The sequence below is a fragment of the Emydura macquarii genome, unplaced genomic scaffold (assembly GCF_026122565.2).
Source record: "Emydura macquarii macquarii isolate MOO-44397 ecotype Brisbane River unplaced genomic scaffold, CSIRO-AGI_Emac_v2 contig_1253, whole genome shotgun sequence".
In the NCBI taxonomy this organism is placed as follows: Eukaryota; Metazoa; Chordata; order Testudines; family Chelidae; genus Emydura; species Emydura macquarii.
The window spans coordinates 74,678,760-74,702,890 of record NW_027131390.1 but is presented as its reverse complement, the minus strand read 5'-3'; the positions used below and the strand labels follow the sequence as shown (position 1 = coordinate 74,702,890).

The 24,131-nt window shown below is 39.1% G+C and overlaps 1 protein-coding gene across 3 annotated transcripts in view; it reads left to right on the top strand.

The window, feature by feature from the left end:
• Positions 1 to 24,131, top strand: part of ITGA6 (integrin subunit alpha 6) — a 61,500-nt gene that overhangs the window by 33,499 nt on the left and 3,870 nt on the right. For 2 of the 3 annotated variants that reach the window (XM_067549236.1, XM_067549238.1), the window contains 19 exons: positions 576 to 789; positions 1,508 to 1,701; positions 1,837 to 1,925; positions 2,861 to 2,988; positions 4,992 to 5,087; positions 6,702 to 6,763; positions 8,319 to 8,476; positions 9,548 to 9,706; positions 10,999 to 11,114; positions 11,224 to 11,413; positions 11,500 to 11,583; positions 11,829 to 11,908; positions 12,056 to 12,133; positions 12,225 to 12,327; positions 15,086 to 15,259; positions 17,931 to 18,029; positions 18,613 to 18,723; positions 18,812 to 18,910; positions 20,461 to 20,586. In XM_067549236.1, the coding sequence (XP_067405337.1) occupies positions 576 to 789; positions 1,508 to 1,701; positions 1,837 to 1,925; positions 2,861 to 2,988; positions 4,992 to 5,087; positions 6,702 to 6,763; positions 8,319 to 8,476; positions 9,548 to 9,706; positions 10,999 to 11,114; positions 11,224 to 11,413; positions 11,500 to 11,583; positions 11,829 to 11,908; positions 12,056 to 12,133; positions 12,225 to 12,327; positions 15,086 to 15,259; positions 17,931 to 18,029; positions 18,613 to 18,723; positions 18,812 to 18,910; positions 20,461 to 20,586 (2,360 nt within the window). Of the gene's footprint in view, positions 1 to 575; positions 790 to 1,507; positions 1,702 to 1,836; positions 1,926 to 2,860; positions 2,989 to 4,991; positions 5,088 to 6,701; positions 6,764 to 8,318; positions 8,477 to 9,547; positions 9,707 to 10,998; positions 11,115 to 11,223; positions 11,414 to 11,499; positions 11,584 to 11,828; positions 11,909 to 12,055; positions 12,134 to 12,224; positions 12,328 to 15,085; positions 15,260 to 17,930; positions 18,030 to 18,612; positions 18,724 to 18,811; positions 18,911 to 20,460; positions 20,587 to 23,105; positions 23,236 to 24,131 lie in introns of all 3 variants that reach the window. The other variant, XM_067549237.1, reaches the window with a different exon arrangement.

Here is a 24,131-nt window from a genome sequence, read left to right as displayed (position 1 = left end):
GTATAACATTAACATAAAATACTGTGCTTGTACAGTATGTTTTGCATGTTTATAACAGAAAATAACATTTGAATAAAATTCGTAAGTGGTGTTCATTCTCTGTTAGAGGCTAAGTACTTAAGCTGTATTAAAGTGGTTAGATTTCTTAAATTGGTTTTACGTTAAGATTTTAAAAAAAATATCCACCATAACTATGTGTAAAATGTCTGTAAAATGTACAGATGGTTGGTCAATGAAATATGATACTTTTACAGACACTACACATGGTTATGGCGGAGATATAGAAATATGTCAGTAATATTAAAAACTTTCACTTTGGGTCTTTTCTTTCTAGTTATTGAGATATATGTATCATACCATTCTGTATTCACACTTGTGTACTGTTTTATCTTTAAGCTGTTTATTGTTACAGCAGATTTAAAAATCCAGTGAAATTGAAAGCTTATATTGGATATATTTGCTAAACTTGGTTGCAGTAGCTCTACTAGGCACCACTTTAATATAGTGCATGTATGTACTTTTCAGATCTAACAATAAAAAACTCTAGCTATTGGTTTTGTTTTCTTTTGCTCTAGGTTTCTCTTTGGACTCTGGTAAAGGTATCATTTCCCAAAGTGAGACAACTTTTGTATCTGGTGCACCAAGAGCCAACCACAGTGGAGCTGTTGTTCTTCTGAAAAAAGATTCCCAAATTCAGAGAGCACTTTCACTTGTGCATATATTTGAAGGAGAAGGTCTGGCCTCTTCTTTTGGCTATGATGTTGCAGTTGTGGATCTCAACAATGATGGGTAAGGCTCTTGTTACGCTCTTGCTATTAAATCCTAGTTTTGCATTGCTGCAGTGCATGGTATGTACAATATACCTAAAGATGACTTGGGGGAATATGGAAGAAAACAGAGGAATGGGGTTGTCCGCCCCTCCTCCCCCCATCCCCCAAAGACACACACTTTAGGATGTATAGGGAAGGCTTTCAGGTGTGTTTGTTTTTACATTAGAAATATCAAGCATATTAAGCCTTGGTCTTCCTTGGTTTGGCTGGAGTATATGCTGAGGATTTCAGAGAAGGACACTGGGTACTGTCTTGGAATTTATTAGAAGGGGTATGACTATTGAATAGTTTGACTTCTTTTCTACTCATTGTTGGGGCAATCCAGTTAGATGAAAAGATGAATAAAACTTGAATGGGTAACGTTTTTTAAAAGAAGAAGAAAAAAAAGGGCAAGAAAAAAATCTCACTAAGCAAAAATCCTCTTGGACCTTCTTTATACAGCACAGAAAAGGAGGGAAAGCCACAAACTTCATTTGATCCTTTAATAAAAATTGCCAGTTTAATCTTTTACTATTGAACCAATTTAGAGTGCTTCCTAATGACTTTTGCTCAGCAGCTACCTCTTTGTCTGACCAGTTTACTTACATTATATTGAGTCTGTAATATATAACTTGCCAGGAATTTTCACTTATTTTTCACAATTCTTTTAAAATTGCTGTACTTTGTTTCATTTTCAGTTGGCAAGATATTGTTGTTGGAGCCCCCCAATATTTTGACAGAGATGGAGAAATTGGGGGTGCTGTGTACATCTACATTAACCAAGAAGGCAAATGGGAAGGAGTAAAGCCAATTCGCCTCAATGGAACGACTGACTCTATGTTTGGTATTGCAGTTGAAAATATTGGAGATATTAATCAGGATGGATTCCCAGGTAAGAAAATAGACCTTGAAATATGAATGTCCATACATTTTTTTCTAAAATTAGATTGAGAGCATTGTATTTTATCATCAATGTAGCCATTTTCAGGATAGCATTTATCTCAATCTCCTAATTTCTTTTCAACAGATGTTGCAGTGGGAGCACCATATGATGATTTTGGCAAAGTGTTCATATATCACGGATCCAAGAATGGAATAAATACAAAGCCAGTACAGGTAGTTAAGCACCCGTTACCACCTGTGCTCATACTTCCACAGTATTATAAGCATAAGAAGTTTTGTTCCACAGAAGTATGTTGTGCTGGGCAACCTTCACAATAGGCATTGCTCTGTGCACCTTCTGCAGGCCCAGCTCGTTGGCTACAGTGAAGGTATCTGTGCAGAAGTGGCTTTTAGCTCCTTTTTCTGCTTTCCCCCAATCCTGGACTGATTGTATGCCAGGCTGGCATCTTGACACAAGTTAAAGGAGCCTGAGGATTCCCAGGGAGCCAGTGTGGCACACAGCAGTCACCAGGGCACAGGGAAGCCCAGCCATATCCTCTATGCTGGCATCAGGGAGACGTGATGGTAGAGGAAATATCAATCTGCTCAGATGCTGCAGTGATGGTAGCAGCATAAAACTCTAAGATGGACATCTTTCCGGCTCTAAGCTACCAGATGATCCCACTACACTGGTATGATCCTCCTGTGGCTGGTTACAGTGGCTTTAGGGTCCCTTTGCACTTGACAGAGTGGCCACATTGCAGTGCACACTTTGTGCCAATCTGGCCTATAACATTCAAGGGCCAAATTCAAACTTTCTTTGCATCTGCCAGACCTAAGGTGGGGAAAGGAAGAAAGTCCTACCTGAAAGGAGCACTTCTTCAGAGGCATGGCTCTTTGAAAAAGTGCAAGACATCTGCTGCTTTTTCCATGACTGAGAACACAGGATCAAAAAGAGTGCAAGTGAGCATATTATATTCACTGGCCAGTTACGTTCTTCTCATGCTGGATTCCGCAAATGGTGGAAACCCTATGCACAAATAGACAGAATGGAACAGCAAAGGAATGTGAATTTGTATGCCCCACTTCTCCAAATTTCTTAGATGTTTGGAGTATAAAACAATGCAATTACTTAAATGTCTTATTCCCAACAATCTGTTTGTTTTTAGATTCTTGATGGCAAAAAATTCCGTGTTCCATTTTTTGGTTATTCTATTACTGGAAATATGGATCTGGATAGAAACTCCTACCCTGACATTGCTGTTGGGTCACTTTCAGATTCTGTGTCTGTTTACAGGTGCGTACTGTATACAGTATTTTAACTAACTCTAAATCTAGATTGGTTTTCTAACAAACTGTTTGGAAGAGATTAATGGTTTTTGTTTTAGGTTTGTAATGCTTTTTTCCCCTCCAGAGATTGGAAATTGTGCTGGGGAAGAATACACATAGATCAGTCTGGTCTCTTTGGGTGTGTCTATTCTATACACTAAGCTCAGGTTTGAGCCCAAACCACCTTTCCCATCCATACAGAAATCCATTTGACTGGGATCAGCAAGCACTCAGGGCCTGACTCCTGTTAGACAGGTGGTTCATATCCCAAGTTTTGCTGGACTGAAGTCTTAAGCCCTGTCATTTTGCAGTGTGGATGCTTCTCAAGACACACACCTGGGTGAGAAGGTTGGTGTAGAGCAGTATGGATACAATAGCATGGCTGTGAAACTTGGGTCCAGTAACTGTAAACCCAGGTTTACAGTGTGAAAGCTTGAAAACACCGAATCCACAATCCTGAGTCCTGCAGACCTGGGTTCAGTGTGCAGTGTAGACATACCCTTCTACAAAACTGGTGGGAAAGATAACCTAACATCCCTGATGTTTAGCTTTTATGTGTTTCTCAAGAAAACATAGCAGTGTTGAAGAGAACTGTGGATTATGAACTCTCAGAATGATGCATTCAGGGTGGGGTAATTATAGTAGATACTGGGCAAATCCTGCCTGTGTGCATGCCCACTGTGACCAAGGAAGACCTTAACACTAAGGAATCTCTGCATTTCTGCTGTGAGGGGTGAGAAGGAGGGGCTGAGGGGATATAGGCAGGGCTTTGAGGTCTGAGTCAAGTCTGAGGTCTCAGGCCTTATCTTCAAGGCACTCATGGCCAGGGCCCAAGATATCTAAAAGATCACCTAACACCCTGGGGTGAAGATTGTGTTTGACAGCTTTGTTCCTCAGGCACAATGGAGCTTTCTACCATAAAGGTAAAGCTTGTCTGTTCAGGGGACAGAGCTTTCTTGGGGGGTCAGTCTGAGACTGGAACAAACTTCCACAGGACCTAAGGACCATCCCATCTTCGACTGTGCCTTCTCTAATATAAACACATAGCAAGTGCATATAATTAAAACCCCGCGAAAAATACCAAAAGCCTTAAAAAATAAAACACTCCACTGTGCATATAATTCTCCCCCTGGGGAGAGGATGAGAGAGCAAACCATACATAATGGACATTAGACATGTCACACATGCACTTCTAGAAAGCTCTCAATACTATGCTGATGAGGCCAGTCCAAGAACCTATGTAAACAGGCGGCAAGAACACGAAGCTTGAAGCTGATGTGATGTAAAAGGGGTGAGTCAGTGGAAGCAGGGTAGCCATTCTTTTCATTTCTGTGAACAATCCTATTTTTAAAAAGAAATGCACTCATCTCAAGTTTAAAAAATAAAATAAAATAAAATAAATCTGTTTTACATAGCAGTGAATCTAAATGATTTCTGCTACCTACTGTATATACACACACGCGGGCTGACTTACAATTGTTGGGCAAGCCATCACTTTGTATTTTCTCACCTTCTGTGCATGTAAAATGACAACCATAACATTGTATTTACATAGTGGCTTTAAAAAAAAATGAATACAAGTCACTTGACCTTTGTGGCTTTTCAGGGTTGTTTAGCTTCTCTACAAAATCCTGAAGAGCTCTGTGTAAGCTCCAAAGCTTGTCTCTCTCACCAACAGAAGTTGGTTCAATAAAAGATATTAGCCCCCCCCACCTTGTCTCTCTTCAAAATGCTGTAACTTTTATTTCTAACCTTTTTGAAACTCAAAACCTGCATTTCTTTGAATTGTATCTTGATGTAGGGAATCTTTACAGCAAATCAGTGCAAATATAAGAGGCTGCTGCCTCTGTTAAACTCAGAGTAACACACAATTTATTTTACTAATTGTAAATTGTTTCTTTTCCCCCTTTCCCCCCCGCCCCATCACTCCCCCCCCCCCCCCCCCCCCAAAAAAAAAAAAAAAAAAAAAAGATCTAGGCCTGTTATAAGCATTCAGAAAACCATCAAGATATTTCCTGACAAAATTGACCTGACCAGAAAGACCTGTATTGAACCCAGTGGAATCTGGTAGGATATTTATTTTGTTGTGAGTTTTGGCATATTGAATGCTTTATATTTTCAAAGTTTATGTATCATATGATGGGCATGCTGATCCACAAGGCTGAAGGGGGGCATATGCAGTGCAGTTGATAGATGTGAAACATATTCTGATCTTCTTGTCCATTAACTGGCTTTTCTTCTGAAATGTAAGAACAGGAGAATGAGTTTCATTAGCTGTCATCTATGTGCATTTATTCTCCGTCCTGAAACTTTTAGAATTTAGAGCATGTTACTGTTAAAGCTTTATCCTGACTGGAAGAATATATTAGTTGTGTGGCAGATATCTTTAACAAGATCCGAATTGGGTAAATAGGAGTAGTAGATTTTCTTCAAGATGATATCATGTTGGGCAATAATAAAATTTGATGATATTCTTCCTTAGAAACTTATATTTTAAAAAGTTTTTAATACAACTTCAGTGCAAGAATGAAGTGGTTGGTGGGTCATGTATGTATGTATTGGTCCCCAGTGTCCCATGTAACTATCACTGTCTGTTTAATTCAACATACATGCATATTTTAGAGACCCCGGGATGGCTTTTAATCACTGGCACTAAATGGAAGTGTAAAGACCATAAATAAATAAATAAATAAACGTTGATGAACATGGACGTTTTGTAACAAACTAAAAATGCAAAGTATTAGAAGAAAAGATTACAGACCCTTTCAATCTGAGTAATACAAAGAAAGATTTGATTCTTCTATATTTACTCTTAATAAAATATTGAGACTGCATGACCACTGTAAGACAGTAGAAGGCATGGAGTGCAATGGTGGTGGTAACTTGTGAGTTACATCCTCAGTGAAGTATCACATGGGATTTTAAATTAGAAAAGCTGGAACTGGGAATACCTTCCCATAATCAGAAACGTATCTAGTTTTATAGAAAAACGGACCTTGATAAATATAATTTGATGCTATTATTTCCTCATGCACTAACTTTCTGTAAGATACTCTACAAATAGTAACAGTCACAAGAACCAATCATCTACTCCAGATATTTAATAGCTAAAACTGACCAAGTAGAAGGAGCCTTCAATAATAAAGGCACATCAGCAAACTTGAAATAAATAAAATATGTTTTATATCCACTCAGCACTGATGTAAATGACTGCATGGGGTGCAGCCAATAAAGAATCAAACCCATTCGTGTTAAAAACAGTCACACTAAATATTTCCTACCCACTCACTTGCTCAAGTTTCAGTCTCTTGTAGTATCATCATCCATTTAGTTCTCCAGGAGATACTCCAGCAAATGTAGGAAAGTCAAGATTGATTATTTATTTATTTAAATGGAGAAAAACAATTTACTTATTTAAAAAACTTCTTGAAGTCTTTTTTTTTTTTTTTTTTTTTAAATATCTGAAAGATTGAAAGAGACCAGCACTTTTTCTTCTGGCTTTGTAATTTACCATTCACTGAGAAGCAAAATGCCAGTTCTGATCATTCATATAATATGAATCATATTATAAAAGCCAGTATAACAGACAGGTGACTGTACTTGTTTAATGAAATATTCAAATTTTAAATCTGTTGGGTCTTGGCTTCTTAACATTAATTTTAAATTCTTGACACTTTACAGCATGGATGTTGAAGCATGTTTTGAATATACTGCTAACCCCCCTGACTTCAATCCAAGAATAAGTAAGTAGTTATGAATGCTTTTTATCTACTTGTCATGAGGCCTTTTGCTTTGTTTGCTTACTTTTTAAAGCTGTTTAATGGTATGGGAGAACAGAGCCGTGGTCAGTAAAAATTAACTGCAGAGGCCGATGTGTAAATTGCAGTAACACTCTCACACTGTGTCTGTCGGATCTAAAATGTAATTCAGTACGTGCTGTAACTAGCTGTCACTTGATAGCTATAGCCTCAGTTAAGAGAAATGTAGGATTCTGTAGAAGTGAAATTAAGTTATGTTACTAAATTGCTTGGGTGAAAGCTAGATTTTGACTGGTTCAAAGCCATGTAGTGTGTGCCAACAAACAGTCCCATAGGAACTGTAAAGCCTATTCACACATCAGGTCATAATGTCGCTCCATAAAATATAGAGTTTAAAAACTCATTTGACAAGTAGTATTTGCCTTTGGTTGAAGGACTTTTCCTACAAAGGCTTACAACTCCTTACAGGTGTTCCTCACATGAAAGGTTTCATGGAAGCAGAAATTGAAGTAAGGATTACTCATGTGTGTAAGGGTTTGGAGGCCTGTGACTTAAATTTATAAAAGTTTAAAAGACCAGTTTCAGATGTTTTCCATTTTTCTTAAGTGGCCAACATACTACTTTTGTTGTACCATGGGAAGATATGGGGTTCATTTGTTTTTTGGGGGGAAAATCTTAAATGTGAGAGCTATTTTATTTAAAAATTTCTCCTCCTCCCTCCTCCCCAATCTCTGTGTTATTAGGGACAAGCAGCCCAATTCCCAAGGAACTGGTTGAGTATAGCACTCTAGTGCTGACTTCAGCCCAGATCCTGCGAACATACGAGTAACTTTATGCTCATGAGACATCGTGTTGACTTCAGTGGATCTATACCTGTGCATAAGTGTTTACAAGATTAGAGCCTAGCATATCTGCTGCTTGGCCAGGCCCTGTAATATTAATCCAGCTCTGTGAATCCAGGGTGGATAAAAACCGAGCAGGACTTATACCTATCAATATCATGGGGTTCTCTGTCTAAGACCAGACGTGGCTAGAAGGGCACTACTGGTCAGCATGCTTGTATTCAGTGCTTAGATAGTGATAGTCATTATATCAAAACCTAACAGCAAATGCTGTTGTCTCATCCAGTCAGGTGCTTGTGTGGCACATCAGGGAAAAACAGAAAGTTTATGTGGGGCCTCCACAATATTTTGTGTTCCAGCCCTGCCTCTGCTGGTTGTGCAGTATAATTACCGTTCCTATTGTCTCAGCAGTGTGGACATCAGGGATGTTAGCACACTGAACAGGAAACTTTTCTTAAAAAAGGCCTTTTAGCCTATTTGGACACACGTGCAGGGATAGAGAAGCTGGCTGCCAAAGGAGAAAAGGACAAAACAGGCAGATAATTGAGGTCACGCTTCAGAGGGCTTTGCAAACAAAGGAGTGTAATTAATAAGCCCAGAACCACAGACTGAGTAGTGTTCCTGGCTAATATTAGCATTTTTAGTGTTGTTATATTTCCTAATTGCAGTTCTGTGTTTTCTTTTTCTTCTTCATTTAGAACTTAACTATACTTTTGAAGCAGAAAATGACAGGAGGCGGTTAGGCCTGCCATCTCGAGTTCAGTTTTCTAAGCATCTGTCTGATCAGTTGACTGGAAGTATAACTTTAGGAGGACAGAATAGAAAAGAATGTGTGAAAACCTCTCTTGTATTGCAGGTAAAGTGTTGGGAGAGCTTTTTATTTTATTTTTGATATATATCCAATAGAAAAATTATCCTGGGCACCAGGTACCTTTTGACATATCTAAAAGTATGACATACAAGATAAAACAAGCACCACTTTCTTGCTTCAAAATGAGGGGAAAAAACCCAACCAAAAGAAAAAAAATATCAAGCTCAAACTGACCCTGCCTCTTTCACAAATGCCATCTCTTCCCTCCTCAAAAGCCTGAATAAAAGATACGAGCCTTGTAGTGTGCCCTGATCCACAGCCTTCAGAACAAAGAAGAGGGAGTAAATTCAAAAATTTAGGGCCCTCATGGAAGACTTGTACACAAGAGCAATAGCCTTGGGCATTTAATGCATTGCTGGTTATTGGATAGAAAAAAAATTGTTATGGAGGGCTTTATCCCTGTTATACATTTATTTTTCTGGAGGACTCTACAGTGGGGCTGAATGTGAGGGGCAGGAAAATAGTCTTTACATTCCATGCCTAGGCTGTTACCAAGCAGCAGCTTTGGAGGTGTCACTGTTGCGAGCTGTTTCACTTTTCCTCCCACAATTGAATGAATCCTCTACAGAAGTGGTTTTCAACCTGTGGTCTGCAGCCCCCTGGGGGTCCGTAGACTGTGTCTAAGATTTCCAAAGGGGTCCGCACCTTCATTTGAAATTTTTTAGGGATCTGCAAATGAAAAAAGGTTGAAAACCACTGCTCTACAGGAGGAGGGAAAGTATGTCCACTGCTTCCTCTTCTAGTGGATGGTTATTAGAGATTTGATGCTACCTCTGTGTTCCCAGATGTTATTTCTAGTGATCATTACATGTGAGAGAGGTCATTAGTAAACCAATGAGCCCTGAGTTTCAGATGCTCCTGTACCAGCAAATTTGTTATGTTAATGTTCTTTAAGTCAATACATATAATGAATACTTTCAACATTTTCCCTTGAGAAACATAGCAAAAAATCTTGCTTGCACTCTAAATGAAATACAGTGTATATTGCTCACTTACCTAATCCAGTGGGATTTTTTACACTGTATACTAAAGAAGCTATTTCAAATGTTTTAATAGGAAAATATCAAAGATAAACTACGTCCCATTCCTGTATCGGTTGGTGTTAAAATCAACGGCTCAGAATCTGGTTTACCATCTAGGAGAAGACAAGGAAGATCACTTCCAGATCTTGTTCCAATTCTAAATTCAAACGAACCGGAAACAGTGAACTCAGAAGTAAGTCTCTTCTAGAATAAATCTTTGGAAGATGATGCAAAGTGGATTGCTAAGACAACCACATTTCACTAGTGCGTATGACAGAAGAGTGAAGAGGTTGGGTTATTGGTATAGGTAATTGGTTCCAGTTCTTTAATTCTTTAACAGTCAACTCCAAGTCGGGAACATGCAGGCGACTGTGTATGTGCATGCATGGCACACAAACACTTGTATCAGAAGTCACTGAATTAAAGGCTGTAAAGAGCTAAGCTATGACCAAAGAGAGATAAGTGAGGAGGCACATGACACACAAATTATAACCTCAGATGCTGGATTATATGGGCGATTAACACTTGTGGCAGCAGAAATTTAAAATGTGCTCCTGCTTCCTCCTGAAGCAGAAGTGAAGGTGGCACAGCTGGTTAACACACTAGCTTTGCACCCCAGGACACTCCGGTTGAAATTTACCTTTGGTCACAAGTGAAAATTAGTTGAGTTGTCTCATCCTTGCAAATGTGGTCCCACATCACAAGAGCACTATGCAATTAATGTTTGGAAGGATTGCCTCTAGAACTTGGGGTATCGGTACACTTTGAACCAGGGGTGTAATCCTCAGCTCGAGGAGACATACCTGTGCTAGCTCCGATTTGAGCTAGGACACTAAAAATAGAGTGCAGCCACAGTGGTGCAAGGGCCAAAAGGGGCTTGCTGCCCCAAGGACGTACCCATCTGAGATACTAGGCATATACTTAGGATGGCCAGCCCCTCCTGCCACTTGCATTACTACAGCTTCATTCTATTTTTAGCATGCTAACTTGATCAGAGTTAGTGTGGTTGTGTCACTTTGAGTTGGGAACTGCACCCCAGCTTTAAGCATAGACCTCCCCTGAGAGAAGCACCTCCCTGCACTGTTTTAGCCAGTGCTAGTTTCTCAGTTTCTTGAGCACTGCAGTGACCTGCAAGATGCCGAGCACTTCACGCTCAACTCCCATGAAGGTAATGAGCAGGAGAGGGACATATCACTTTGAAAGACTGGGCTCCAAACTGCCAGAGTTTTCATCTTTCCACATGACATAATGATTTCACTTAGCAGTAACAAGATACATTTCCAGAAAAGTGTTAGTATCCCCATTTCCCTACAGCTGAAAAGGTGAAGTCAGACTATGGCCTTGTCTACACAAGAAAGGGGTTATCAAGTGTCTATGGATCTAAACTAATTGCAGCATATGTCAGCAACTCGGGTTTTTTTTTTTAACCTGGTTTTTTGTATTGTCATATGTCCTAAGCTAAACTGACTTTTGGCATTTATATAGGTGCAGTTCTTAAAAGAAGGATGTGGACAAGACAATATATGTAATAGCAACCTAAAACTTCAGTATAGATTCTGTACCAGAGAAGGAAATGAAGACAGATTTGTTGATTTACCAATGTAAGACTTAATTTATACATTAGCAAAAATTACTGCAGTTGGCTGCACATTTGGAAGGGACCTGTTTTTCCCCTTAATACGTGAGATTTGTTGTATTTTGTTTCCACAGTAAGAACAACGTTCCAGAGCTCGTCCTCAAAGATCAGAAGGATATTGCACTAGAAATAACGGTGACAAATAATCCATCAGAGGCAAAAAGTCCCCAAAAAGATGGTGAAGATGCCCATGAAGCTAAACTAATTGCAACTTTTCCAGATAGCTTGACTTACTCAGCTTTCAGAGAGCTGAGGGCTTATCCTGTAAGTATTCCAAAAAATAAGAACAAAGATATGCTACATATATTTAAATATTTACAGTGTTTTGACTTCTGCATATCTTAATTCAGGAAAAACAACTGACTTGTGGTGCCAATCAAAATGGTTCTCAAGCAGAGTGTGAACTTGGAAATCCTTTCAAGAGAAATTCCAATGTAAGTGGCTTTTCTTTTTTTTTCTTTTTTAAACCAGAGATGGGCCTAAGATGTAAAGTTAGATTCTGGACCAGACCTGAATTTTCCTTAAGTTAAAGGTGTTCATGCCTTGGGGTTTGGTTTGGGGCTTGTCCCTGTTTTCAGCATTTCAGAATTCTTTGATGTATTTTTTTGCCACATAAAACAAAGTTTGTGTTTGCAAAAATATATTAACATCATAGTGTGTGGATTTTTTTCTTGTTTAGGTAACCTTTTATCTGATTTTAAGTACAACTAAAGTTAATGTTGACACAACTGCCTTGGATATTAATCTGAAGTTGGAAACGTAAGTTCTTTTGTTGTTTTTACCTTTTCTGTGGGTGATTTCCCATATATTTATAAACATTAAGGAATAGCTTCTATTTGTTTTGTAAAGGCAATTTTATTGTTATGTGAAAACTGTTAAAACACTGCCATTTCCTTTTCATTATAGAACAAGCAATCAAGTTAATTTGGCTCCAATTACTGCTACAGCTAAAGTGGTTATTGAATTGCTTTTGTCACTCACTGGGTAAGTGTTTATAGTTAGCATAACACATTAATGTGAGAATGAACCCTTTGCTGCAACCCGTACTAATATGTTTTTTTTAAAAACTGAACAGAGTTGCTAAGCCTTCCCAGGTGTACTTTGGAGGTAATGTCATTGGAGAGAGTGCTATGAAATCTGAAGATGAGGTTGGAAACATAATAGAATATGAATTCAGAGTGAGTTGATTTAGATTATTAAGAAATTGTGATTGCTTGTTTCTGAAATTTGTGACTATTTTAAAATCTGTCTAATTTGAAGTTGGCTGCCCAACCATGCGAATCATCCCCATTACCACCACCTCCTCACTTACACAATACACAACCTGACTGGTCCATCAAGACTGGGGCTTCCTCCCTTGAAAATTCAGGGCCATGTGTCTAAAAAGTGGCCTCCCTTTATTTGTGTGCAATTACGTATACCTGCAATTTTCTTGCATAAACATAGAATCAGAGACTATTAGGGTTGGAAGGGACCTCAGAAGGTCATCTAGTCCAACCCCCTGCTCAAAGCAAGACCAACCCCAGCTAAATCAGTCCGGCCAGGGCTTTGTCAAGTCGTACCTTAAAAACCTCTAGATTCCACTACCTCCCTAGGTAACCCATTCCAGTGCTTCACCACCCTCCTAGTGAAAAAGTTTTTCCTAATATCCAACCTAGACCTCCCCCACTGCAACTTGAGACCATTGCTCCTAGTTCTGTCATCTACTACCACTGAGAACAGCCTAGGTCCATCCTACCTGGCACTTCCTTTCAGGTAGTTAAAGGCTGCTATCAAATCCCCCCTCATTCTTCCGCAGACTAAACAAGCCTAGTTCCCTCAGCCTCTCCTCATAAGTCATCTGCTCCAGCCCCATAATCATTTTTGTTGCCCTCCTCTGGACTCTCTCCAATTTATCTACATCCTTTCTGTAGTGGTGGGCCCAAAACTGGATACAGTACTCCAAATGTGGCCTCACCAATGCCGCATAGAGGGGAATAATCACATCCCTCGATCTGCTGGCAATGCTCCTACTAATGCAGCCCAATATGGCATTAGCCTTGTTGGCAACAAGGGCACACTGTTGACTCATATCCAGCATCTTGTCTGCTGTAACCCCCCAGGTCCTTTCCTGCCGAACTGCTGCCTAGCCTGACAGTCCTCAGTCCATAGCAGTTCATGGAATTCTTCCATCCTAAGTGCAGGACTCTGCACTTGTCCTTGTCTGAATCTCATCAGATTTTTTTGGGCTCAATCCTCCAGTTTGTCTAGGTCACTTTGTATCCTGTGCCTACCCAACATCCATGCATACAGATAATAAAATTCACATACACAAAACCCATCAATGGCATGCCCAGTGTTAGTGTTCAGAAAGTTGGTGCACATAAAGCTGAACATCTAAAACAGAAGCTGTGTTGCACAGCTTTTTTTGAAAATATGGCCCTATGAGCTCACTCTCTTGGCCTTGTGCCTTTTAATTACTAAGACAAAGATCTCATATCCATGTTTCTCAAATGGTCTGTGGTTCCTTAGTGCCCCAGTGTTTGCAATGTAAATGATTGCCTCATGTATTTCCCTCCATCCACACACACTTATGCTCCACATTTGCTCAGTGTAGCCTATTCCCTTTTTTTCTCAACACTGGCTGCTCTTGCATCAAAACCACCACCATGTTCCCCATTTTCCAAAAGACATCCTCACTGGCTGTGGTGTGTTTTGTAGCTGTAATCCTGGCTCCCTCTCCTCACACACCCAGTGCACACATGAAGAAGTTGTTAGTTTGTGCATTCATGGTCTCTGTCAGAGGGTTGGAGAGAAGGCTTTTAGAGGAAGAGAAAGGAGCATGGCTCTAGTTCAGAAGCATCTAGATTCATTCTCTTTATCATTTATGTCCCTGCCTTGGGATCCTGAAGACTTCCTTCTGCAGCTCTCTTTAAATATATCTCATTCAGGGCTGTCTACGCTTCCGGTGGCAATTGATGGGAGATACACAAGCTACATAACATAGCTTGCGTATCTCCCGTTGACGTACCGTGGCATCTTCAGGGTGTCTCCTGTTGACGCAGCCTTACTCCGTTTGGGGGAGGTGGACTAATTGAGTCGACTGGAGAGCCACTCTCTAATTGACTGAATGGGTCTACACAGACCTGCTCAGTTGATGCTGTTGCATCGATCCCTGCAGCTGTGGCAGTGAAGACATACCCTCAGTAATTCAGAATACCCTCAGAATACTTGGTGTAGTTCGTAATTTCTGTGGCTTAGTAACAAGGCTATAAGATGTTACAGCATTGTTATCCTGATTTTTTTAAAAAAAACCCACAACTACCATACTGCTGGAGCAAGATGGCCAGAGATGTAATTTTGTGGCACCTGCTATTCCCTTGTAGTTGTAATCTTCCTGTTTGTCTATAACTGAGCACATTTTTTGCTACTACTAGAAGGTTCTAGCTCCTGTTGCTGTCCTTCAGAAGAACAGATTCAGACACTACTAGCCCAGGGACAGACATTTCAAGTATGCCTGCACTGGAACACATTTTAACACTAAATATGGTTGCTACCAGCCAGGTCAGCCAAAGTCTTTATATACACTTACTTTATCACCTTCATGTTCTGTTCAGACTTCAGACTCAGTATCTCTTGCAACTGCTCCAGTTTTACTTCTAGCAGCAGACTTTTAAATATAACTTCTGACAATCTAGTTTCTCCTGATTTTGTTGTACAAAATTGCATGCTAGATCATCCAGAACATTATACTGTGATAATTTCTATAATTTGGAAGGTTTGCTACCTTTTATTTCCAATCAAAAGTTGTTTGGAAAATCCCAACTGTATGGTATCTTGTGCTGTCCTGTGATTTTTCTTAATATTAGAAAAACCCTTCTTCAACAGGTGTCATGTGGATCTGTAGCTGTAAACTCTAGTTTATAAGCGAATATGTGGATTTTATTTTCGTAACAGGTAACTAACTTGGGTAGACCACTTAAAACATTTGGCACAGCTTCCTTGGACATCCAGTGGCCAAAAGAAATCAGCAATGGCAAATGGCTGCTTTATTTGATGAAAGTAGACTCCAAAGAATTGGGGAAAATCCCTTGTGAACCTCAAAATGAAATAAACTCTTTGCGACTTACGGTAAGTTAGTGTACTTTCACCTGTTTATAAGCAAGTTCACATAACCTTAAAGCACAAGAGGAATGTGTGAGCAGGCTACTGGTGCCTGCCTCAGAATGAGCTATGTATTTTCAGCGACTCAAGAAGCGCATCAGTATCTTATGCTAATACACAGCATGCCCTATCTATTCAACTATGGCTCCTTCATTGCTACATTTAAAAGCAAAGCCACTTTAAAACCCGATTTGTAGTTTAATAATGCAGTGTCCCCTTCCATGATGGAAAAATAGTTCATGGTGAAGGAATAAGGAAAACATGGTAACTATTTACACCATTTTATAAATGTTATTTTTTTAAGCCTGCTTAGATTGCTTGAACCCCCTTTTTTAAATCCCTGTTCCTCATTAACTCAGTTGATCTTTTGCCAGCAGCTAGTTTCATCATCTGTCTCACCTTCTGCTGAAAATTAAAGGGCCAAGTCTGTAGTCCCTCTGGCAAAACTCTTCTTGCCTTCAGAGGAGATATAGGGCTGGTACCCAAGTTAGATTTTCTAAGAGGGCCACAAAAAGATAGCTGGAATCTGCAGGAAGGGAACAGTTTTTAAAACTGCTAGACTCTATCAGCCTGCCCTCCTCTAGTCTCCACCATCTTTATACCCTCTCCAATAGCAAGCTTCAACTGAACTACCCATCTGCTCCTCAAACTCTGTGTCTTGTGGCCAGGCTGTAGAAGTCAGGATCAGGCTTTAAAGAGAAACAGCCACTCACCCTCCCACCTCAGATGCAGTGTTCACAGCAGCAGTAGAGAAGGGTCTGGGCTTCTTTTAACTTCAAAGTGTACAGAGAAGAAAATGGAGAAGGAAGAGTGGGGAATGGAGGGTTTGACATCAGTGAGATAGTCACGTTCTTAAAGTTATAAATGTACAAAATGGAAAAAAGCCAGAGAATTTTTCCTTTATTCTGTTTGTTATAGTAATTTTCAGACAAAAAACAAACAAACACACCCACACCAGTATAAGGGATTTCTTTAGCTAGAAAATGTTTTTTCTTTGTTCTATCATTTGTTAATAGACTTCACTTAACCCAGTGTTTGCTTTTAAAAGCGCTTTCAACAATGGGTGAACAAGAACAAGCTTACTGTCTGCTTTTACGTTAATGTGCTCAAATAATTTGACTGAAATTGGCATTATTTACCCCAACAACAAAGGGTAACAATAATAAATACATTACCAGATCCTGTGAGCCCTTCACGCACCCGCTTGCATTGAAGTCTGTGGGAGTTCCACATGGAAATTGCAGGATGAAGCCCATCTTTTTTTTTTTTTTTTTTATAAAGGGGATATAAACCACAGCTAAAAGGACTTTTAAAGCTAGGTATCTAAATAATCTCTTCACCATCTCAGTTTAGTGGAATGCATAATGCATGCTTTGTTTTGTACTTGCAATGTACTTCTAAGTGTGCATGCCAAATTCTGTCCTCATAGATATCCTCGCAATCCTGGTCATTTTAAAGAGATTACATGTGTAATGGGTATAACCAAGAGCAGAATCTTTCCAAGGGACAGATTGTGCATCTTTCTTTTTTAAATACATGACCTGATTTGCCAAACAAATATTAAATTAATTTGCTTCTATAAACAATGTGAACTCTCTACATGTTTTGTAAGAAGTTGCAAGTTTCCCATTGAAACCTATTTAGTAAGTCTGGGAGCATGCACATGCTCCCCCATCTCCTATAAGCCATCTTACCAGGCCTTGCTATATTGGTGAACTAATGGAGTGTGAGACACTTTTTTATTGAACATACTCAGTAAACAAATTTAACAGGACTTACCTGCTGACTTTAGAATATATGCAGAGTTTTTGTAGTGTGCTGGTCCTGGGATATTAGAGACAAGGTGGGTGAGGTAATATCTTTTGTTAGACCAGCTTTAGAATAGCTTCTTCCTCATGTATAGTAGGAATAAGTAGCACATACATACTCTGTTGTTGGCATGTTAAAAAATAAAATGGTTTTGAAGCTGAATGCAAGCGAAACACTGGCCCCACTACTCTTCACTTTTGTTTAGATCACTTTTGGGATACCAGCATTCGGTGCTAGTAGCATAAGTAGGCATTTAGAACTACTGTCCCTGGCAGCAGCACTCAGGTCTGGAATCCTAGTGGTCATGTGGCAGGCACATACATGTCTGGTGTGACACCTGCACTAGCCCTACTGTCACTGTGTTCTTTCACCTCCATATTTTTACTTGGAGGGTCAGGCTTAGGAAATAGCCTTGTGATGCCACCAATCAGTGGAGGATTGAGTATTTTATATTTGGGCCAAATAACTTCAGATTTGTATTTATTCCTAGGCCACCTTCTTGAAATTGTTTATCTGCTTAAGCTCTGTTTATATCCAACAAGGAAAATGTATTTTTTTACCTGAGTTATGTTTACCGTATATAAACCCTCAAAAACAAGGGATTATATTATGGGAACTGTAAGACACGAAATAAGACTGACTTCTTATAGCTGATTATTTAAATGGCTAGTAATTCTACCCTTTAGTACTTGGATTGCCTTTTAACACCCCAAGAAGCTAAATATTTAAATGCCCAATATTCAAACAGTCTGTTGCACATTTCTGTTCTATTTTGTAATCAATCCATTCATTTAGTTTGTTTCACAATATGTAATTCTTTGTTTTAAAGGAGTCCCATAGTTCAAGGAGCAAACGTGAAGTTGCAGAGAAGCAGACTAATGATGGCAAAAAAATGTCTTTAAATTCAGAAAGAAAATATAAGACCCTGGTAAGTATTTCTATATCAAAACAACAATTACTTTTTGATCTCTTTCCCTTTCCTTTACTCCTACAGAACCTTTCTAGGTGTAGCAGGGTGAAGGAAGGCATGTCATTGTATGAGTGTTCTGTTTATGGGGTTTCTGCTAGTCTACTTTTATAACTTGTTTTCTAATATTATTCTCTTCTAAAGCTCATCAGTATATTGGAATAATTTCCAGACAACTGTAAAAGAACAACTGAATACATCATTAGATTTAATTAGCAATGTATCTAAGCATTTGGCTTTCAGAAATGGACTTTAAAAGGAAGCGGGATAACTAATAAGAACAAACTAAAGAAATGGTGCACAGACTGACACCTACATTTTAACAAATATTAGGATGGATAGTGTAAATTTTGCCATTGATTTCAGCAAGCCAAGGATTGGGCCTTCTAAAAGGACTATTACCTTTAAATTTACTGAACACACATCCTCCTGCTCCTTTGCTACAACTATTTTAACTCCTGTCTTGTAACTGCAAATATTCTTCTGTAAAATGTGATTTCTGGTGTGTGCGCATATATGTATATTTATTTATTTTTAATTACAGGACTGTAACGTGAATGCACGGTGTGTGAACATAAAATGTCCCTTGCAAGGCTTGGACAGCAAGGCAGTGGTTGTACTGCGTTCAAGATTGTGGAACAGTACTTTCCTAGAAGTACGTTCTATTACATGTTATTCTTGAAGCATTTGTGCACTCTCCTGTCTTTTCTCTTCTAATGTATACACATTATATTTTGAAACAGGAATATTCTAAGCTAAACTACCTAGACATTCTTGTTAGGGCTACAATCAATGTTCCTGCTGCGGCTGAAAACATCAAGCTCACAAATGAAGTTGCTCAAGTGAGTTTTCAAAATTTCTTAACACATACAGTTATAGATGTGGCGTTTCCTGTGTACGTGTATTTACTCCTGATGGAATTTTGACCATGATGCAAGTGTAGAATTAATGTCTCCCACAGATTTTGCTCTTTCCCTGCAGAATAATTGATTCACACTCCCCTCCCAGGCAGCAGTTCTGACTGGGTGTATTGGGGGAGATGTAAATCACCATCTTGGGGGGGGGGGGGAAATGGTTGGGGTTGGATGTGTGTGTGTGTGAGATTCTGTCCCCCTCGCCCACTATCTGAATGCCCCTCTCCAGCTCCAGGCACAGCGCCAAGTGGCTCCTACCCTGTGCTGGGCTCTAGCTGCTAGGCCTGGCCTGGCCCTTCCTCTTCCATTGCATGGGCTGCTGTCAGTGCTGGGGCCAGGTCAAAGCCACCCCCAGGAACCTCCCCCAGCTGCAGGAAATGTCACACTCCTTGCCCCCAATTTTTTTGTTGTCTAATTGATTATATTTATTTTAGTAAAATATGCTGAATTTTAAAATATTGCGTGCAGAATTCCCTAAGGTATAATGTATCACACAGATGCTTCTGGGCTAGAATGTTCACTTTATACACTATCGCCACCTTTGGCTTCACAGATCTTTACCTTAGTGAGAAGCATTCTATATGATATGAGAGTAAACACTTCAATTTGTAGTTATTTTTAGCTAGATTTGGTCACCAATATGCTGTCCCCTAAGCTGTGGAATGCCAGGGGTCCTGGCTCTGCAAGAGGCTGACTTGTCAGGAGCAAAGATTTTTTTTCTAGTGCACCAAACACTCACAGAGCTTTGTGGCTGCAAGATACAGGGGTGCCCACTACGGAGAGAATATGCATATCAGCACTCTGCCGTATTTCAAATTCTCTTGGCTGCTGAACTGATCACCCACTTAAAATCCAGTTATATGCTGTGCAGTGTGGGGGAGATGGGCTAGGACAATGCCAGGTCAAGCCTCTGGAGTAGATACTTTTTTTTCCTCCAAAGAAGAATTGTTGAAGATCTAGGAGATGACTTCCCACTCAACAGACAGAATCAGAGCCCCATTGTGTTGTGTGACAAACACATAATCAAAAGACTGTCCCTGTCTTGAGTTAGGCAAGTTTATTTTCTTAACTAGTGTTGGAGAGGTTCTAATGAATGTTTAGTTTAACCCAGTTCTTCCCCACAGACTTTTCTCATTCTCCCCTGGCTGTCTTTTGGTATGGAGCTTTCAACTAGGGAAGAGTACTTCTGTGCTATAAGCCCTGCATGCTTTTGAGCTTCAATTAGTCTGTTGCCACACTGGGATACCATCTCTCAAAAGCCAGGCCCAGTCAGATGCTGCTCATGAAAACTGGGTGGTAAAGTTCTGCTTCAAGTAGGCATAGAGGATTTGTGGGAGAGATGATGTCCTCTTCAGACTAGGGCCTACCTTCCATTATTCAGAAGGCCTAAGGAACTGCTGCAGAAGTAAATTCTGGATTAGAACTAGGAACTTGTTAAACTTTTCTTCACCTTTACTTAAAATGTTTCCCTCCCTTAGGTGCGACTTACTGTCTTTCCTGCAAAGACTGTAGCACTCCATACAGGAGTGCCTTGGTGGATCATCTTGGTGGCTATTCTTGCTGGAATGCTGATGCTTGCGCTGTTGGTGTTTTTACTGTGGAAGGTGAGTTGTTTTACAAATCACTCTTATTTCATATGTTGATCTGTAATTAAGCAACTTCAAAAATGCTTTTTCAAAATGAGATTGCTAGAGGGACACTTCTATTTAATGGTTACTTTAAACAAGTTTCATTAGATGCTATGAGCAAAAATGAAGTAATTAAAAAGTTTACTTTGTTTTTGTTATTTCTCATCTTGGACGATGATCAGTGAAATTGCAACATTTGGGCTGAAAAACACTGCAGGGGAATTTTGTTAAACAGTTTTATTGGAATTTTTGAAAAACTCTTGGAAATGTTTCTATTTAGGATTTGTAAAAGTTGGTGTACAATATCTAATTTTGGGGATATGTTAATTTTATATTATAAAATAACTAGTTATTTAATTTGATTTGGTATGAGGATTAGCCAGATCTGGTTGGGGCTTTTACAGTTCAAAACACTTCAAAAATTGACCGGTTCATTGAAATACCTACATTTTTGACTATTACAAATTAGAACTATCTACAGTACTTGAAACAGCAAAGCTTCTTGTTCTGATAAAACAATATTTGGACATATTCTTGTAACTTGAGACTTATGAAACAGATCCTAGATACTTATTAATACCCCAGACAGAATGCATTGTTACTTTATGTACAATGTGCTGAGATAAGCTAATAATGCAATCAGTCCACATTTTTCAGCTGTAAGTGCTACATTATCTTAAATCCTACTTTTTCCCTTTGAGTTAATATGAGCTATTCAGATTAAAGCTTTGTTCGTAAAGTCAAAATCATATCCATTTGGCCGTCACCGGATTCTTTCATTCTTTGCCTGTTTGCTTCTTGCACTTAGTGTGTCAGTTGCAGATCCCTAAGAGTTCTGCTTCCTTACAGAGCCACCATTGCCAGGGGAAACCAGTGGTATGGCAGGAATCAGAGTTTTAACTGGAAGAGGACAATCCTCTTATACTTGACTCCCACCCACACCGCAAAAATTCATAGCTAGTCATTGTTGCCGAGGAAGCAAATTCCTGGATTAGAAAAATCCCATCAGTTCTTGGTACTATCTGGTGCTCCAACACTTACACTATGTCTTCAGAAGAGACCCTGAGGAACTTCACTTGAAAAATAGCTTCTCCTCCCTGCTGACCATAAAGTGTCCTCTTGATCAGAGCTTGTAAGGTGCCCTTCAATTCCCTTTTGATTGTCCAGTTATGCTTTCTTCCAGTGGGCACACAGCCACTGTTTCAAAGTAACAGAACATGTAACTGTCAAAAAATATTGCTTCTGATTAAGATTTTTAACAACTCACCTGAAGTTACTTTGACTGCTGATGAATTATGAGATCAGACAAACATGGCCCATACAGATGCGTGTGGTTTGTATTAAGCAGTTGTTATTCTCCTTTCAATATAAGACAGATACAGATCTATATCATCTAATAGTGAAAGGAGACTAAGAACTGCTTACTAAACCTAGACTTTTCTCTATTAAAATGAAATATAACATCTATCTACATCACCACAAAAGCAAAAATGATTTACTTAAATTTTTTTTTGGTAAAAGCAACAGTTTTCAGCCGTTCTGTGAAGGACAGGAGAGTCCTGAAGAAAATAAGTAGCCATCTCAAAGCAAATGACACTTTTGGGCTCAGAGCAGTAAATTTCCACTTTGCTTAAGGGACTTAAAGTAACTCATTTGTGTTTCTACCATTTGAGCATTGCAAGGGTGTCTTACACCTGTGAAAATGGTAGTAGTCCTTCTGTTAGGGTATGTTTATACCCCGGCAGCATGGTCAGATTGATTGAGCGGGCAGTGGAGACCCGCTCAGTCAATCCCAGAAGTGCCCTCCTGTCGATGCCATAAATCCACCCCTGCAAGAAGACTAAGGCTGCGTTGACTGGAGGGCATTTCCCATGGGCCCAGTGGAGATGCTGTGGTAAGTAAAAGTTAGTAAGTTGATGGGAGATATGCAATCTACTCTACATAGCTTGCGTATTTCCTGTTGACTGCTGCTGGCAATGTAGACCAGACCTTTATTGTAGTATTCTTCATTGTGAGCCAATCCATAAACTCCTGGTTCTCAAACAATGTCCTGGTGCTTTGTAGTACTCGTGTTCACTTTTACAGGGAAATAACACTTAATCTGTATATTTTGCAATACCTTGTTTTAGTAAAGAATTTTAAAATGCTCTCTAAACAATTGGCTACAATTTGTGACTCTGCATGGTGTGGACATCAATGTGTGCCCTAGGATCCTGGTGCATTAGTCTTAATCTACAACCTAGTGTAACATCCTTTCTAGCCTAGATTTTTTGTTCTGCATAAAGGGATATGATAGCCTGAGAAGTGTTTTGAAATTCCTTTTGCCACCCTCTCCTGTATTCACCGTTGATGCTGTTGTGAAAGGGATGGGATGGTAAGAATTAATGTCCATGTGGTTGTCTTCTAAATTGACTTTGAAACGGTTTAATAGGCTCTCACTTTTTTCTTTAATATACCAATCCATAAAATTGACTAAATACCTTGCTTCCTTGTAGTGTGGTTTCTTCAAGAGAAGTAAGAAAAATCATTATGATGCCACATATCACAAGGCTGAGATCCATACTCAGCCATCTGATAAAGAGAGGCTTACTTCAGATGCATAGTATTGATCTACTTCTGTAATTGGTAATTGATCAGTATTTTTTAATTTCTAGCTGTGGGACATGCCAGGGTTGTGGTGGCTAACTATGGGAAGCTTGCTGCATATGTTCCATTAACTGCTGGTTTTTAAAATATCAATATCTGCTTGCTTACTCTGTTTATATTCTTCACCTTTTTCAGTGCATGAGAAGACACACAGGCTTTTACATATTTAAGATGGTTTTTTGTCTGTATGTTTCAATGAAAAATCCTAACCTCTACAGTGGAGTTTTACACACTGAAGTAATAACTTAGTATATACAATGATAGACAAGTATTTTTAAATCTTCACACTTCAGGGTTTTAAGATGTAAAATGAAGTTTACTTGGTTTTATCCTAGTGTTCCCTATATTTGGAAGTTACATAAATTGCTTTATTAACCTCTTATGCATGCTAAAAAGCCTTGTGCTACTCATGATGAAAAGGCATTTCCTTATTTTTAATTGCTGTGGAAATTGATAAAGCTTTAACATTTTTGGTAACTTAAAAAAAAAATTCTAACATACCTTTCTGTGATCTGAGCATGTGCTTTTTTTCCCTCCTGAAAGCTGCCAGATGATTTATGCTTATAGCAAATTTTGCTCAGAATTGGAAATAATAAATGTGGGTATATATTGTTCTTATCTTAATTGATGATGCTTTGGGATCTAACTAAAATCTGTCAATAGTGTGCACAATGAAAGGGTAGATGAAATAGAGATGAGCTTGAACTAAATCTCTGACCAGCCCCAGACTTTGAAAAACTATAGCCTTGAATTTTGTTTTCAACTTTTTCTCCTACCATTTATCACCATTAAAGTTAATATTGTTTTCTCAGTATTTCATAATTAAGAGCACTATGTCTTACAACTTTGTATTTGACAACTCAATTTAAGTATTC